At 46.8% G+C, this 13,967-nt stretch overlaps 1 protein-coding gene across 6 annotated transcripts in view; it reads right to left on the bottom strand.

The window, feature by feature from the left end:
• ZYG11B (zyg-11 family member B, cell cycle regulator) overlaps nt 1-13,967 on the bottom strand; it is a 58,415-nt gene that overhangs the window by 13,756 nt on the left and 30,692 nt on the right. For all 6 annotated transcript variants that reach the window (XM_020987789.2, XM_078156640.1, XM_020987794.2 and 3 more), the window contains 7 exons: nt 10,402-10,542; nt 9,762-9,938; nt 6,587-6,651; nt 4,813-4,912; nt 4,519-4,569; nt 2,690-2,851; nt 2,552-2,599 (listed from right to left, as the gene is read on the bottom strand). In XM_020987789.2, the coding sequence (XP_020843448.1) occupies nt 2,552-2,599; nt 2,690-2,851; nt 4,519-4,569; nt 4,813-4,912; nt 6,587-6,651; nt 9,762-9,938; nt 10,402-10,542 (744 nt within the window). The remainder of the gene's footprint in view (nt 1-2,551; nt 2,600-2,689; nt 2,852-4,518; nt 4,570-4,812; nt 4,913-6,586; nt 6,652-9,761; nt 9,939-10,401; nt 10,543-13,967) is intronic.

Genomic DNA, 13,967 nt, shown 5'->3' with positions numbered 1-13,967 from the left:
TTAGGATCGTTTTACAGCTCAGTATCTGGCCTTGACCAGACACACCACATTGGGCTGGTCTCCCTGATTGTTAGAGACAGTACAGTAAGGTAAAAAGCTGTGTGAAAGCTCAAAGGGAAGTCAAAACTGAAATGCCCCACACTGACAAACTACTGCTATAAAAGAACTTAATTAATTTTTGTAAAACAAGCAAAGCTCCTCAGAGGGCCTTGGCAGCTGGAGGGGATAATTAAGCACCCCTCTGCAATGTGCCACTGACCCCTAGAAGTTGGAAAAGCAATGAGAAGGCCAGTATCCAGGCATCTGCTAATCACTGCTAGAAGGAGAAAGTGCCTTCTCCTGAGCAAGACAAGATGGTACTCAAGCCTGCAAAGAGCCACTTACTGAGGAAACTTGCTTTTCCATTTTAAGGCTCTGCTATACCCCCAAACCACTGCCAGAACAAGTGTCAGCGACCCAGCCTCAAAGTTGTTTGGAGGATTTTTTCTCCCAAAGGTTGTAGAAGCATTACCTTCATTGATGGAATGATAAACTTTGATAAATATACTGCTGTACTGAGAAAAAGACTGGTACTAGAACTACAAATATTACTAAACGGACAGAGAATACTGTGAAATGATCTTGTACCAGGTCTCATGTCACAAAAGGTTAAGAAATTTATCCAAGAGATGGAGGTAAACAGGCTTCAATGGCCTAGGAACATGCCTAATTTAAACTCCATTAAAAGTATATGGGTTATAACCAAGGTTAGATGCGGAAAAAAATATTCAGTGTGATAAAATGTGGTTTTATGAAGAAAATGTGTCAAGTTCTTATAAATTCAATACTAAAACAAATGACTGACTGCACCAAAAGGACATAATTAAATTTTAATGAAGATGTAAAAAGTTAAGGTAAAAGATTAAGGCCTCCTAGTGATTGTCATTATATTCATCCTCATCCCCGCCTGCATCATGCATTAGTGTGGCTACTTTCTCTTTACTGGTTCAGATCATACTCCTCCACCCACGGTCCACACTTCCCTACTGTCTGAGATTTTTATTCCCTCCCCATGCAGCAGGAGTCAACCTGTCCTCTCTGCGCACTCCCACTTGATTTGGTCCCTCTGACAACTTGAAATTTAATTGCGTGATCATTATATGCCCGCTATCCACAAAGCTGGCTTTGGGGAGGGTGTGACGCTCATTTAAGACATAACTGTCTTAGAACTAAGGAGTCCTTAACTTCAGGGAGCTCACGGTCTAGAAAGGATATCAGGCACCAACAACGGTAACCAAAACATATACCAGGACATAAGCAGACTAGAACAAAACAAAGAGATATGTAAAGTTCATTGTGATTTAAGCCCTGAGTCTGTGGAGGGGAGAAAGGGTCCAAACTAGGGGGCCCTAAATGCCAAAGAAAGGGTACCAACTCTGCTTTGTGACAAGGGAGCTACCTCTAACTTGGGGGTAGGCAGAGATCTCCGACTGGATATGACACAAGGAAGGCAGAGAAAAGAACTGGAGGTGAAGAGTGGGGATGGTGGCCCACCAAGCAGATCATGAACAGATCAGGAAGTTGCTGCACGTCTCTAATGCCAGTTGAGTGAGGCCTGAAGTGGATGTGGGCACAAAGAAGGATCCAGAAGGAACATTGGGAGGGGATAATCCAAAGGGTCTAACCCCTGAGATATTTTAAATAATATTCTTTTCTATACAGGCAATGGAGTATAGAAATCTATCATGCCCCACAGGAAAACAGAAGAGGAAGGGGATAAGAGAAGTAGAGGGAGACGGAAGGGAGGGCAGATTAGGGAAAAGGGTATTTAGAATGCACACTGTCTTGGGGTTGGGGAAGGGATGAGATGGGGAGAAAATTTAGAACTCAAAAACTTGTAGAAACTAAAAATAAATAAATTAATGAATCTTTTTTTCTTTTCACATAGAAACATTCCTCTTTCTTGATGTTTGTCAAGTTTGTAACACCCCCCCCCCCCCAAAAAGGACCAAGTCCCATCCTCCATGGCCTTCCTAACTGGTCACCACTGAACCAATGGGGCACATACAACACTTACTGGAGAGAAGTTCTGGGGTCACCCACAATGCTCCAATTGCACCTTTCCTCACACGCTGAAGGATTACATTTAACTCAGTTGGCTCTCCTTACATCACTAATCCATATTCAGGCTTGTGGGCAACCTGCATGCCTTGGCAATAGTGACTGCCCTACACTTACTACAAGTGGAAAGGGTCCCCCCTTCCTCCCATGCAAACCCAAAGCTGCAGGATGAAATGATCAAGGTTGCCCCAAAGAATATAAGGCGGCTTTTCCCTACTCCTTTGTAGAGGTGGGAGATTACAGGTAGTGTTTTGGACTCAGGGTTAGAATTTTAAAAGGGATGGCTCTCTGAGAGGGGGAAGGAGATGACCCTATTGGGAAATGTAGGTGCTAGAAAGACAAAAGATCAGTAAAATGCCACAGAAAAAAATAATGAGGTGGATAGTTGGGGACGTTGCTTTGAATGTACTAGGTGACACAACGGGGCAGAGGAACATGCATCACACCTTACCAAAAGGCCAAGGACTTTCTGCTGAATGGAGGACTCTGTCGGGAAGGACTGTTGAGAGAGAAAGAGAGAGAACAGACTCAGTCACTACTTCCCTGCCAGCAGGACGGGACGGAGCCTCAACTGCCCGGCTGTCCTTACCTCCAGCACCCTCATGAAGAGCTCGAGACCTTGGTTCTCTATGAAGTGCTTACAGGTTGTCGGGGACTCATCCGTGAGGTTCCAAAGGGCACTCAGGGTGAACTTGAGGGTTGTGTCCACGGAGTTCTGGCTGGTTTTCTGCTTCACTATCTGGAGAAGTTGCTGGAAGGAAAGAAAGGGGGGATTTAAACTCAATGACACCTGGAAATCCATGAGCCCTCCCAAACTTAAAGCAGTAGCTACTAAGTACTTCCCCAGCAGCCAGTCAGCCTGGTAAAGAGTACCTTACATTTAGAGCCAGGAAGACCTGAGCCTCGCCATCAGCCAGGCACTGTGTTTCTATACCTCATGGCTCGAGATTTATTTAGTTTCCTCTAGAGAGAGGGCTTCGAGTCTATTTCCCAGCTATCTGTACTCACCTCTCCACTTAAGAAGGACACTAAGAAGCCTGAAAGCATCAAGAAGCAGGCAGTAAGTGTCCAGGATAGCAAAGGCCCCTAGATTGTGCTCTCTGAGGAACTAGACTGGAAAAAGAAAACATGGGGGGATATGCTGGCTTTCCTGATGGTTCTGAAGGGTGGTCACGTGGCAGATAAGTCTTGTGATGCTTGGCCTCAGAAGGCAGAACGGGCAACAATGGGTTAATGTGCAGGATGGCAGATTTAGGGTCGGTGGAAGAAAAACTCGCTAATCTAGAGCTACCCAAGTGAAACAGGCAGTGGTCTTAGCAGACTGAAGAAAACCTTAATAGCCTGCACTTCTGGCAGAAGCAGAAGCCTGTCAGAAATAAAATGATTAATTAAATTCTAGGCACTTCTGCTTACAGAGAGAAATCCAAAGGGACAGCAACTGACTGCTTTTGAAAATCTTTCCGATTCAGGTCATTTTCTACTTAAAAATTTAGAGAGTTCAAGAACCAAGACAAAATTCCACAGTCAAAATTAAAGTCTGTGTAACAGTTATTGATTCATCATCCAGAACAACAGCAACTTACCTGGAGAATCCTTTCCCTAAAGCTATTCAACTGAATTAATTCTGACAGGGGTGGAATTTCCAGCCGAAACACGGAGGAATTGTACTAGGTGGCCCAGATCCATAGATTCAGAGGATTTTAAAGCCAGAAGGTCCCTTAGAGGTCACTAGGCCAAACTCCTCATTTCACAAATGGGGGCACAGAGGGAAGGAGACTTGTCTACAGTCACCCAGTGGCAGATTCAGCTCCAGCACCCAGGGAGCAGTAGTAACCCTTCCTTGGACCACCCTACTTCTCTATGAAAGAAGGAAGAAGCTTCTCCCCCAGTATTCACAAGGAATATCCTCCAATGGATGCGCTGCAATTCAACCAACATTGGTTTTGGGAGAACTTATCGTGTGTAAGGGGCAGAGGAGATGCGAAGATAAAACATGGTGGCGCCTAACCTCAAGGAGATGATAAAACAATGCCAGGGAAATCAGCTGTGAATAGAAATTAGTGTTCCAGGATGTAGACAGCTACATGGGAAAGGAGGATCAAGAGAAGATGGGCCAGGAAAAACGGAGGGGAGATCACAGGCATGGAGTGAACTGAGATGCAAAGATGGGGGGCAGCCCTACCACAGCCAGCTGGCCTTCCACGGCTTCTGAGATGGACCTGGTCAGACCTGCATGGGCTACAGGCTAGTCTTCTAGCAACGGTGTGAAGGACACACCAGAGGGGAGGACAGTAGGGAGGACACTCTTGTGGTCTAAGTGAGAGGGTCCTAAGGGCTGAGCAAAAGTGAACACGTCAGTGTCTGGAAAATGTCTGGAAAAGGGAACTCTCTGATGCCATGGAGATGCCACTGACTTACCCTGACGATGAAGAGCTCAGCTCCCAGCTGGGCAGTCTGTTCTGTAGAAAGCTGCAAATAAACAATCCCAGGTAAATTTCAAGAAATTCCCATCGGGAGTCAAATACCATTAGCCCACTGAGCCACCACCCAAATGCCCTGACTGTAATGGAATGTTGCTGCAGTCGAATGACATGTGTTAGTCTGAGAACTGCTCCAACTAGGAGGCCATCCCACCAGTCTGGTTTGTTGGAATCACACTTTGGGTGGAAAGCTTGAGCCCAGCTAGCAGAGACCAGCCAGCCTGGGAAGTACCTTCGCAGCGAGGATGGAGATGATTGCCACGGCCATCCTCTGCATGTTCTGGTCTTCGTGGTTACAGAGCCACTGCATGACAAGCTTGGCAGCTTCAAACCTGCAAGGAGACAGGGTTTCCACAGATGACTCCTGAAGGCATGAAATCTGCAGCTAGCATGACAGGGTATAAATAGCTCCAGGCACTATGCCCAATCCAGCAATATCAGCACTAGGGCTGTATCCCAGAGAGCTCATACAAATGGGAAAAGGACCCACATGTACAAAAATATTTATAGCAAGAATTGGAAATTGAGGGGATGCCCATCAATTGGAGAACGCCTGAACAAGCTGTGGTACATGAACGTGATGGAATACTATTGTGCTATAAGAAATGATGAGCAGCCAGACTTCAGAAAACCCTGGAAAGACCTGTATGGACTGATGCTGAGTGAAGTGAGCAGAACCAGGAGAACACTGTACACAGTAACAACCATGTTGTGTGATGACTAACTTTGATAGACTTAGCCCTTCTCAGCAATGCAAGGATCTAAGATATCCCCAAAGGTCTTATAATGGAAAATGCTATCCATATCCAAAGAAAGAACTATGGATTTTTAATGCAGATCAAAGCATACTATTTTCACTTTTTTTGTTTGTGTTTTTTTTTCTTTTTCATGGTTTTTCCCTTTTGTTCTGATTCTTTCACAACATGACTGATGTGGAAATATGATTAATATGATGGTACATGTATAACCTACAACAGATTGCTTGCTGTCTTAGAGACAGGGGAGGGGGAGGAAGGAGGGAAAAAAATTTTTATAAAAATGAATGTTGGAAACTATCTTTACAATAATATTAAATGGGAAAAAATAAAATAATAAAAACAAAAACAGAAAATAAAAAACAAAAAAAGAAATAGCTCCAGGTTATTTTCTGGGGAATCAGAGAGCCTGGATTCAAGTCTTGTCTCTACCACCTAGTAGATATGGGATTGTGGGTAAGTCACTTCAATTCCCAGGGCCTCAATTTTCTCATCTGCAAAATGGGGCTAGAACATCAGCCCCGCCCACCTCTCCACACTGGGTGGCTCTAATGAGATCATGGATAGGAGAGTCCTTGGAAAGCTGTGACAGGCAATACCAGCACATGGAATTATTACGTCAACTCTGGTTACAAAAACCGAAGGAGTAACTTAGGGGCAGATGAGAAAAGGGAACTTATGCACCATCCATAGCACAGGAGGGAAGGTAGTACAGAATGCCAAGGGAAGAGCTCTGGTTGATACACCGATTCTCTGGGTAACGCTGGACACGTTGCTCTGAGCCTCAGTTTACTCCTCTGTAAAATGAGGATGTTTCCTGCGCCACCTGCCTCACGGGGTTGTTGTAGACCTTAAACTGCTTTAAAGAAGAATCAGAGCTAAACATCTAGCACTTTCTACTCCTATTAAACATTTAATCTGCTCTGATCTGCAGCCATTCATGGTCACACTTTCTAACAGCCTGTGACATCTGACCTGTGACACATCTGAGGGCAGAGCCATGGCCCTGGGGTAAGGATGCCCCCAAAGGATGTCTTTACCTCTAAGATGAGGACGTGCAACGAGCCACTGTCAATTGAGGACGCTCTCTACCTCCGTATCTCCCCAACGAGCTCACAGTGTGGCGCCAAGTAAAGGCGGAACCAATGAATGGGCTTGAGCACAATCGTCTCAAAATGAGGCTGACCTGACAGAGAAGACAATCAGGTGACGCCCCCAGGCCCAGGGACTAACTGCCAGGACCTCACTTGCCTGTTAAATGGAACATCCTGAAGGATCCGGTCACTGCACAGTGAAAGAAGGCAATTTTTCTGCAGCTGTCAAGCCAAAGGGGAAAAAAAATGACTTAGGACAAACAAATCCCAGACAGGTCCCCTCTCTTCGGGAAGAGGCCAAGTCTTTCCAACACATGTTTATACCACTCCCCAAACCTTCTTCCTCCCCACCTGTTTAGTATAACAGCCCTAGCCCTGCCCTGTGAAGTCCGACCTAAGGAATCAACGCCCCGATTACTGATCTCACAGAGAAGCTAATTAATATACATCCATCAACCAGCATTAATTAAGTTCACACCAGGTGACAAACCCAGCACTGGGTGCCGAGGATACAAAGACAAAAGGCACACACACACACAGTCCTTGACCTCAAGGAACTTACAGTCCATCTGGAGAAACAATACACAACCCACGGGAGTACAGACAGGAGGCAAAAATCCAGAAAGGCTTCCTGGAGGAGGGCTAAGTCTTGAAAGAAACCGAGCATTTTCAGAGGAAGAGGGAAGGAAGGAGTGAATTCCAGGCATAGGTCAGAGCTGTGTTTGTTCTTTCAAAGTCCATGTCCTGGCATTCAAGGCCCTGCCCTTTCTTCCCAGCCTTGTCTCGTACCGTCCTCCTGCACTCTATGCCACAAACTGGCTCAGTCCCTGCTATGCTCCTGCCACATGCCAGGCATGGACTGCTCCCCTCTTGCAAGAATCCCGGATATTGATAGTGAGGAGTTAAGGGGGGGCCTAAGGTTGCAAGCCTAGAGGACTGGGAGGATGGCAGTGCCCCCAACAGTAATAACAAAGTCTAGAAGGCTTTAGGGGGAAAGATGAGTTCAGTTTGGGTTCTGCCAAGTTTCAGATTTTCCTTGCTGGACAGGTAGATTTGAGAGTCTTAGCAGAGAGATGGCAATTAAATCCTTGGGAGCTGATGAGGTCACCAAGTGATATAGAGGGAGAAGAGAAGAAGGCTCAGGGCACAAAGGTCATGGCACCGATCACGTCTGCTCGGGGAAGGAGAGCAAGCTGAAAAGGCTCTGGGGGTACAGCATGTGCCTGCCCCCTGGGATAAGGGAGCTCGTGGGTCACGGTAACCGTGACAAGGCACCGATGCAGCATCACAGTTGGTCCCACAGCCATGTCATTCTACCTGCTTTTGGAAGGCGATCTGACCCCAACCAAGGGTACCTGAGAGAGTACTCTCAGAGACAGCCCCTGAATGACATGGCCCCCAGAGCAGATCTGGGCATCAGCTTCAAACTCCCACCCTCCTTCACCTGAGAGTTCAGACAGGTAGAGTTAGCAGAAGGAAGGGAAGAGGAATAATGCCTGGCCAAAGCAAGAGGCCCCCTTACAACAGAGCAGTGAATGACTCCGCTGTGCCTAAGTGACCCAAACGTGGCCATGTATGGAGTGAGTGGGCTGCAAAATGTCACCTTCGAGGAGACCAATGCTCAGCAAGCTGAAAAGGCTCTTAGCAGTTTCAGTATTTCCTGGAGGGAACGTTCCTGCTCAAAGGAGAAATTAAAAAGAAACAAGCCAGGGAATGGGCCACCTAGTCTCCAGGAACATCCACAAGAAAGGAAGTGGGGGACCAGGAAAGCAGCAGCTAAGAAAGCCAAGGTCCTACCAGAAAACTCACGAGGGTGGGTTGGAGCCGCAGCTCTGCTCCTTGTGACCTGAATGACTTTGCTTGGCAAGCACCTGGAGCCCAGCAGGGGCCTAATCAATGCTAGTCGGCTGACTAAGCTTGGAGAAGTCACTGATCCTGCTTGGGCCTCAGTTTTCTTCTCTGGAAGATGGGGGGAGGGGGGAAACGGCTTGAAGAGATGACCCAAAATGTCCTATCTGTGATCATAGGACCCTCAGGAGAAAGCAATCATCACCTGCTCCTCTGGGGAACACAATTCCCTGGAGTTCCTACATGTGTATTAAATTAGGTGTGGGCAGAATCAGGAAGTTGGGGCATACGGACTGTCATGTCAGTCACTCTGGTGACGCACGTAGAGATGGCTGTTACCGAAGTCCCGGGAGGAGGCTGAAACCCAAGGTCTGGAAAGCCATGCAGCCACAGTGACATCTGACTCCCTATGCTGAGTGGAGGTGATGGGGAGCTGGAGGAGAAAGGCAGGTCTGGGGAAATGAACGGCCAGCTGAGAGGACTGTGCCTGAGCTGACTCTGTGTACCCCAGCTAAAATACAGGAATGACAGACAGGGTCTTCATAAGGGAGAACTAATACTACCTAACAAAAGCTAGTGAAAACATACTGGCTTGGAGTCTTGCAAATCTAATTAAGAACACTTTCAACAGAAATTATAGGGAGAGGGGAAAGCTGCTTGAAGAGGAAGGCCATGTAGTATAATGAGAAAACCCTGGACTTGAATTCAGGAGAAATCTAGGGTCAAATCTCATCTCCTAGATTTCTGAGTTGTGTGATCAAAGGCAGGGAAATTAACCTTTCCGAACCCATTTCCTTATTTAAAAAATAATTGATATTATCTGATAATGAAGACAGCTCAATGAAGGTACTTCAAAATAATGTAGGCACCTCAAATGATATCCATGTGTCAGCTCTGAACAGAAGAGGAAGAGGAGGAAAGACCCAGTATCTCACAAGATACAACACATCCATGCCCACACCTCTACACAAAGGCCCAAAGGGTGGGATGGGGACAAACATTAGAGATCCTAATGGAAGGATGGGACCGTTGGCTAGCATTTGTCTCCAGAAGGAATGAAAAATTCAGAAGAGATGCAGAGAGATAAAAAGTATAAGAAAATGGAACAGAGAGAAGAGCAAAGCCCTGCACCTGGGCTCAAATAATCTACTTGAATTTGACAAGGATTCAATGCCTATTACATGTCAGACTTGTGGCATCACTGGCCCAGAAAACTCCCCAGTGAATGTTCTCTCAATGTAGGCCATCACCACCCCTGCCACTTTTCTTCTTGGAGAGCCGTCAAGGGCACTGGGCAGCTAAGTGACTCGCCCAAAGTCACACAGACAATGGCTATGAGACGGAGGCCTCAAATCCCCATCTCTCTGGCTTTCCAGCCACTACATCACATGGCTGCTCTAGATCATTTGGGCTCCAGGCATCTATAGCTGCCATCAGCTGCCCATCCCAAAGCCCAGTCTGTGTGTGGGGCTGATGCCAGTTACCTGCTGGTGATTAGGAAAGTGTTCCATGGCTTTGAGCAGTAGATGGGTCACATCAGCCAGGAGCCGCACAGGCATGCCCACAGCTAAGTCCTGCTTGGTCAAGTTAAACACACACGCACTTGCTGCCAGCTGGACCGGCAAGTTCATGGGGTGGTTCCTCATCCCAATGACCACCAGCTGAAATGAAAGAAGCCCCCCCCCGGGAATGCAGGCACGTTGGGAGCAGCGGCCCTCAGAGCATCAGGAAAGGCACCAGCTGTGACCACCCCAACCCATCCACTGACACTGACGCTGGTGATGAACGGGCTCTGGGTCTGACCCCGGAGGCCCTTTCAACGCTTCCACTGACTACTAGGGGAAGCTGCTGCTGCTGTTGAAAAGGCCAGAGTCTTAAGGTGTAAGGGTAAAGGGTTTTAATCCAGCAGCTCATTCTAGTCGGATCCCCTTCCCATCATCATAAAGCAAGAACATTCCTTGAGATCGTTCTCCCACTGGTTTCCAGAATCTGTCTCAAGCAATACAGCAGAGTGGAAGAACTGGAGCTGGAGGCACAAAGCCAAGGTTAAGTCCTGGTCTTGGCTTTCTCATCTGTAAAATGGTCATGAGAGGATGCCATTCCCCCTTAGCCCTCCGACTTTACCTTCAATATCTCAGGCTTTGTTTTTTCCATGACATGGGTCAGGCTGAAGAGGTGAAAGAGGGCTTCCCGGACAAAGAAGGCCCTCTCGCTGTATCGCTTCAAAGCTTCCGAAATCTGAGTCTCGTTAGCTTCTCCCGATACCTTTAAAACAAGATCATTTTTGTTTAAAAACCAAAAACACATTAGGTTTAGAACAGGCTAGAACAGCACGTCAGCTCCAGAAGTGGTCTTCCAAACTTTCAAATGTGCTATTTCCCCATCTGACCCTCTGTGTCTGGCAGCTGCTCCACAATCTCCAAGACCACAAGTTTTCTAACTCTCATAACAACTGCCCGAGTTAGGCACATCGAAGAACACGAATGAACCGAAACAGAGCAAAGTAAGCAGAAACGGGAATACACAATGACCATTATGATGGAAAGGAAAACAACCCTGTAAGACAACTTAAGAACTGTAGGGAAGGCAGGGTGCCATTGTGACTTCAGAAGGCCAGTGCTAAAGCCCACGTCCATTCTCTTGGCAGGGAGAGGGCAGACTACTGACATAAAATGAAGTGCACGTTGTCAGACATCAACATGGTTTGTTTTGATTACTTAGATTTTTCTTATAAGGGAAGAAGTGGAGCATTATGAGAAGTGTTAACAGTGTAAAAAAAAAGCAACAATAAAATGTTAAAGATAAAAGACCTTAATCAGATTATATTATCAGATAATTGGATGGTGTAAGCAAGGGGGTGTTGTTCAGTGGGGTGGTGAATGTAGCAAATTGCAGGAGTTAGATATTACGGAGCCCTCCCCCCACCCCACTCCCCATATATATGTATGTGTATGTGGGGGGGGGTGGTACAGGTCATTCGATATTTGAGGAGAAAGCATATTGTGGTGGAAAAAGTACTGGACTTAAGACTCAAGATAAGACTAGTCATGGAGTTTGGGCTCGGGCCAATGCACCTGCTCATCTGTAAGAGGAAAGAGTGAGAAAATGCGCCCTCTGCAGTCCTTCTAGGCAAGACCTCCTGGAGGAGCAGGGATCCTAGCAGATGCTCAAAAGCCAGAAGGAAGCAAGCAGGGCCGCATGAAGCAAGGAAAGGCATTGTGCCCCTTGAGAAACGGGAACTTGTATGAAATAAGGCAGAGTGAAACAAGGAGAACTGAGAGAACATCGTACAGTAACAGCAATATTGTCTGAAGAGTCACCGTGAGTGACTGAGCTATTCTGAGCAATATGATCATTCAAATCAACTACAAAGAATCTGTGAAGGAAGATGCTATCCACCTCCAGAGGAAGTAGGCGGGATATGGGTCCACACATATGTTTATATCAAATATTGGCCTCCTATAATGCAGATTTGGGAGGGATCGAGGGAGACAACTTGGAGCTCAAAATGTAACAAACAAACCAATAAATGAAAAACAGGAACTGAGTCAACTCATCTGGAAGGACAAGGGAGTAGAAAAAGAGTACATGAAAAAGGCAAAGAGGTAGACAGAAGATAAGAAAAAGCAGAAATGAGTCCCAATACATTGTGCTGTGGAATCTGCCAATTATGTGCCAGGCACTAGAGACACAAGCACAGAGTGACCACATGCAAAATAGTTAAAGAGAGGTTAGTCTGAGAAGGAGGGAAATAGCATCTGGGAGGACAAAGAAAGGCTTTATGTAGAAGATGATGCCAGATCTTTCATTTTAACATCACCTACATTTTCCCCTGTACCCTTCCTCTTCTCCCGCCCCACAGTCATTCCACGTTATAAAGAACATTTTTTTAAGAAAAAGAGGAAAAGAGAAACAATAAGCAAAACTGTTAAATACCCTGAAAAAAGTCTGAAGATCTCCGCACTGTCCCACAGCTGTGCTGCAGGGTGACTCCTACTCCGAAGAGGCGTGTGCGTGCGTGCATGAGTGTGTGTGTATGTGTGTACGTGGGGGGGGGTCCTCCTGTCTCTTCTTTGGGGCTACCTTGTTCTGTGCTTGCTGCTTTTCCCCTTCGCTCTGTGCTCTCCTCACTGCTTCTGCTGACTTCACACTGTACCGGTCCATAGAAGCCTTCCCATGACTCTCTGCACTTACACCCCTTGATTCCAGCAGCTCCGTGACTCTCCACTACCCTGTCAGCACGCCCTGCTCATCCCTTCCTCAACTGAGGGCCAGCCACTTTTGCTCCTGGTTCCTTCCCACCCCCAAAGTGCTGCCAGAAACAGTTTGTAGTAGAGGGGGCCTTTCTGCTTACCTGACCTCATCAGACCTCCTTGGGGCACACTGCCTAGCAGTGGGATCTCTGGACCAAAGAGGACAGACATCTTAATCACTTTATTTACACAGTTCCACATTTTTTTCCAAAATGGTCGTACTGAGACACAACTCCACTGACAAGGAGCTAGGAGACCGCTCTTCCCACAACTCCTCCAATGCTTACTATCTGCACCTTTTGTCAACAATGCCAATCTGCTAGTGTGCTGGGTAAAACATCTATTGTTTCCAAACTACTGTTCTGACCTCGCATTTCTGTTATTACTGGTGACTTGGAGCATTCTTTCATATATACTTGTTACTAGTTTACAATTCTTTTGAGAACCATTCATTCCTATCGTTTGAGCACCTATCTGTTACTGTGAGATAGCTTTTGGTCTTATCGGGGGGGGGTGAGCACGCACTGAGAATGAGTTTCATCTTAAAGGTCTGGAGGAAGTGCATTCCAGACACAAGGGATAACTGAGGAAGCATCTGATCTGGGGAAGATGAGGGGGCATGGGACCCAGTGCACACGTAGAGGGAAGGGCCACTCCTGTCAGAGACTGGGGTAAGGGAAGAGAGTGGGACATGAAGTTACGGGGCTTTGGGATGAAGAGAAAGCTCAACTTTCTCAGTGAAGTCAAAGGCCAGGTCCACAGCTGAGAGAGGGGTGTGGGGAACTTTAGGGGAGAAGAGGTTGGGGAAAGTGTCTGTGGAAAGCGAGAAAGGGAGTTCATCAGGGAGGATAAAAGGATGGCTTGGCTCTGGGAGAGCTCAGTTGTGGTGGGTAACACAAACTGGCAACGTACCCACTCAGAGGGGGTACAGGACTGAAAAGCAGAGGAGAGAGTGCAGAACCGAAATTGCCAATTACTTGCAGTTGAGGTTGGAAAGGGAGGAAATGCGAAGTCAAAGCAGGGGTAAGAGCCAAGAAAGTGCTGAGGGGTAGAGGAAAAGAGATGGGTCTGGATGAGGGCAAAGAAGAGGTGCAGGAGGGGTAAAGCACAGGGAGAAGAGGAATGAGAGGAAGGTAGGATCAGACGGGGCAACATCAGAGGTTTCAATGAAGGAAGAACTCTTGCGTCATCCTTTGTGTGGCTGAGGCAGAGTGAAGGGACCAATGGAGGCTGACCAAATGGGAAGTGAAGGGGTTTGAGGGGGAACCCATGTGAATGTTAATGTTTGGAAGCCAAGCCACAGTCCTGTGGAGGGGAGGATCATGGTGAAATGATGAAAAAGTGGCACCAGAGAGAATTTCCTTTGGGGTAGACAGATTATTCTACAGTTGATTAGTAAGAATAGCTGTTACCCTGGTGAAAGGGGCCTGAATTTGG

The sequence above is a fragment of the Phascolarctos cinereus genome, unplaced genomic scaffold (genome assembly GCF_003287225.1).
Source record: "Phascolarctos cinereus isolate Bilbo 61053 unplaced genomic scaffold, phaCin_HiC Scaffold_5;HRSCAF=322, whole genome shotgun sequence".
In the NCBI taxonomy this organism is placed as follows: Eukaryota; Metazoa; Chordata; class Mammalia; order Diprotodontia; family Phascolarctidae; genus Phascolarctos; species Phascolarctos cinereus.
This window is presented reverse-complemented; position numbering and strand designations above follow the sequence as displayed.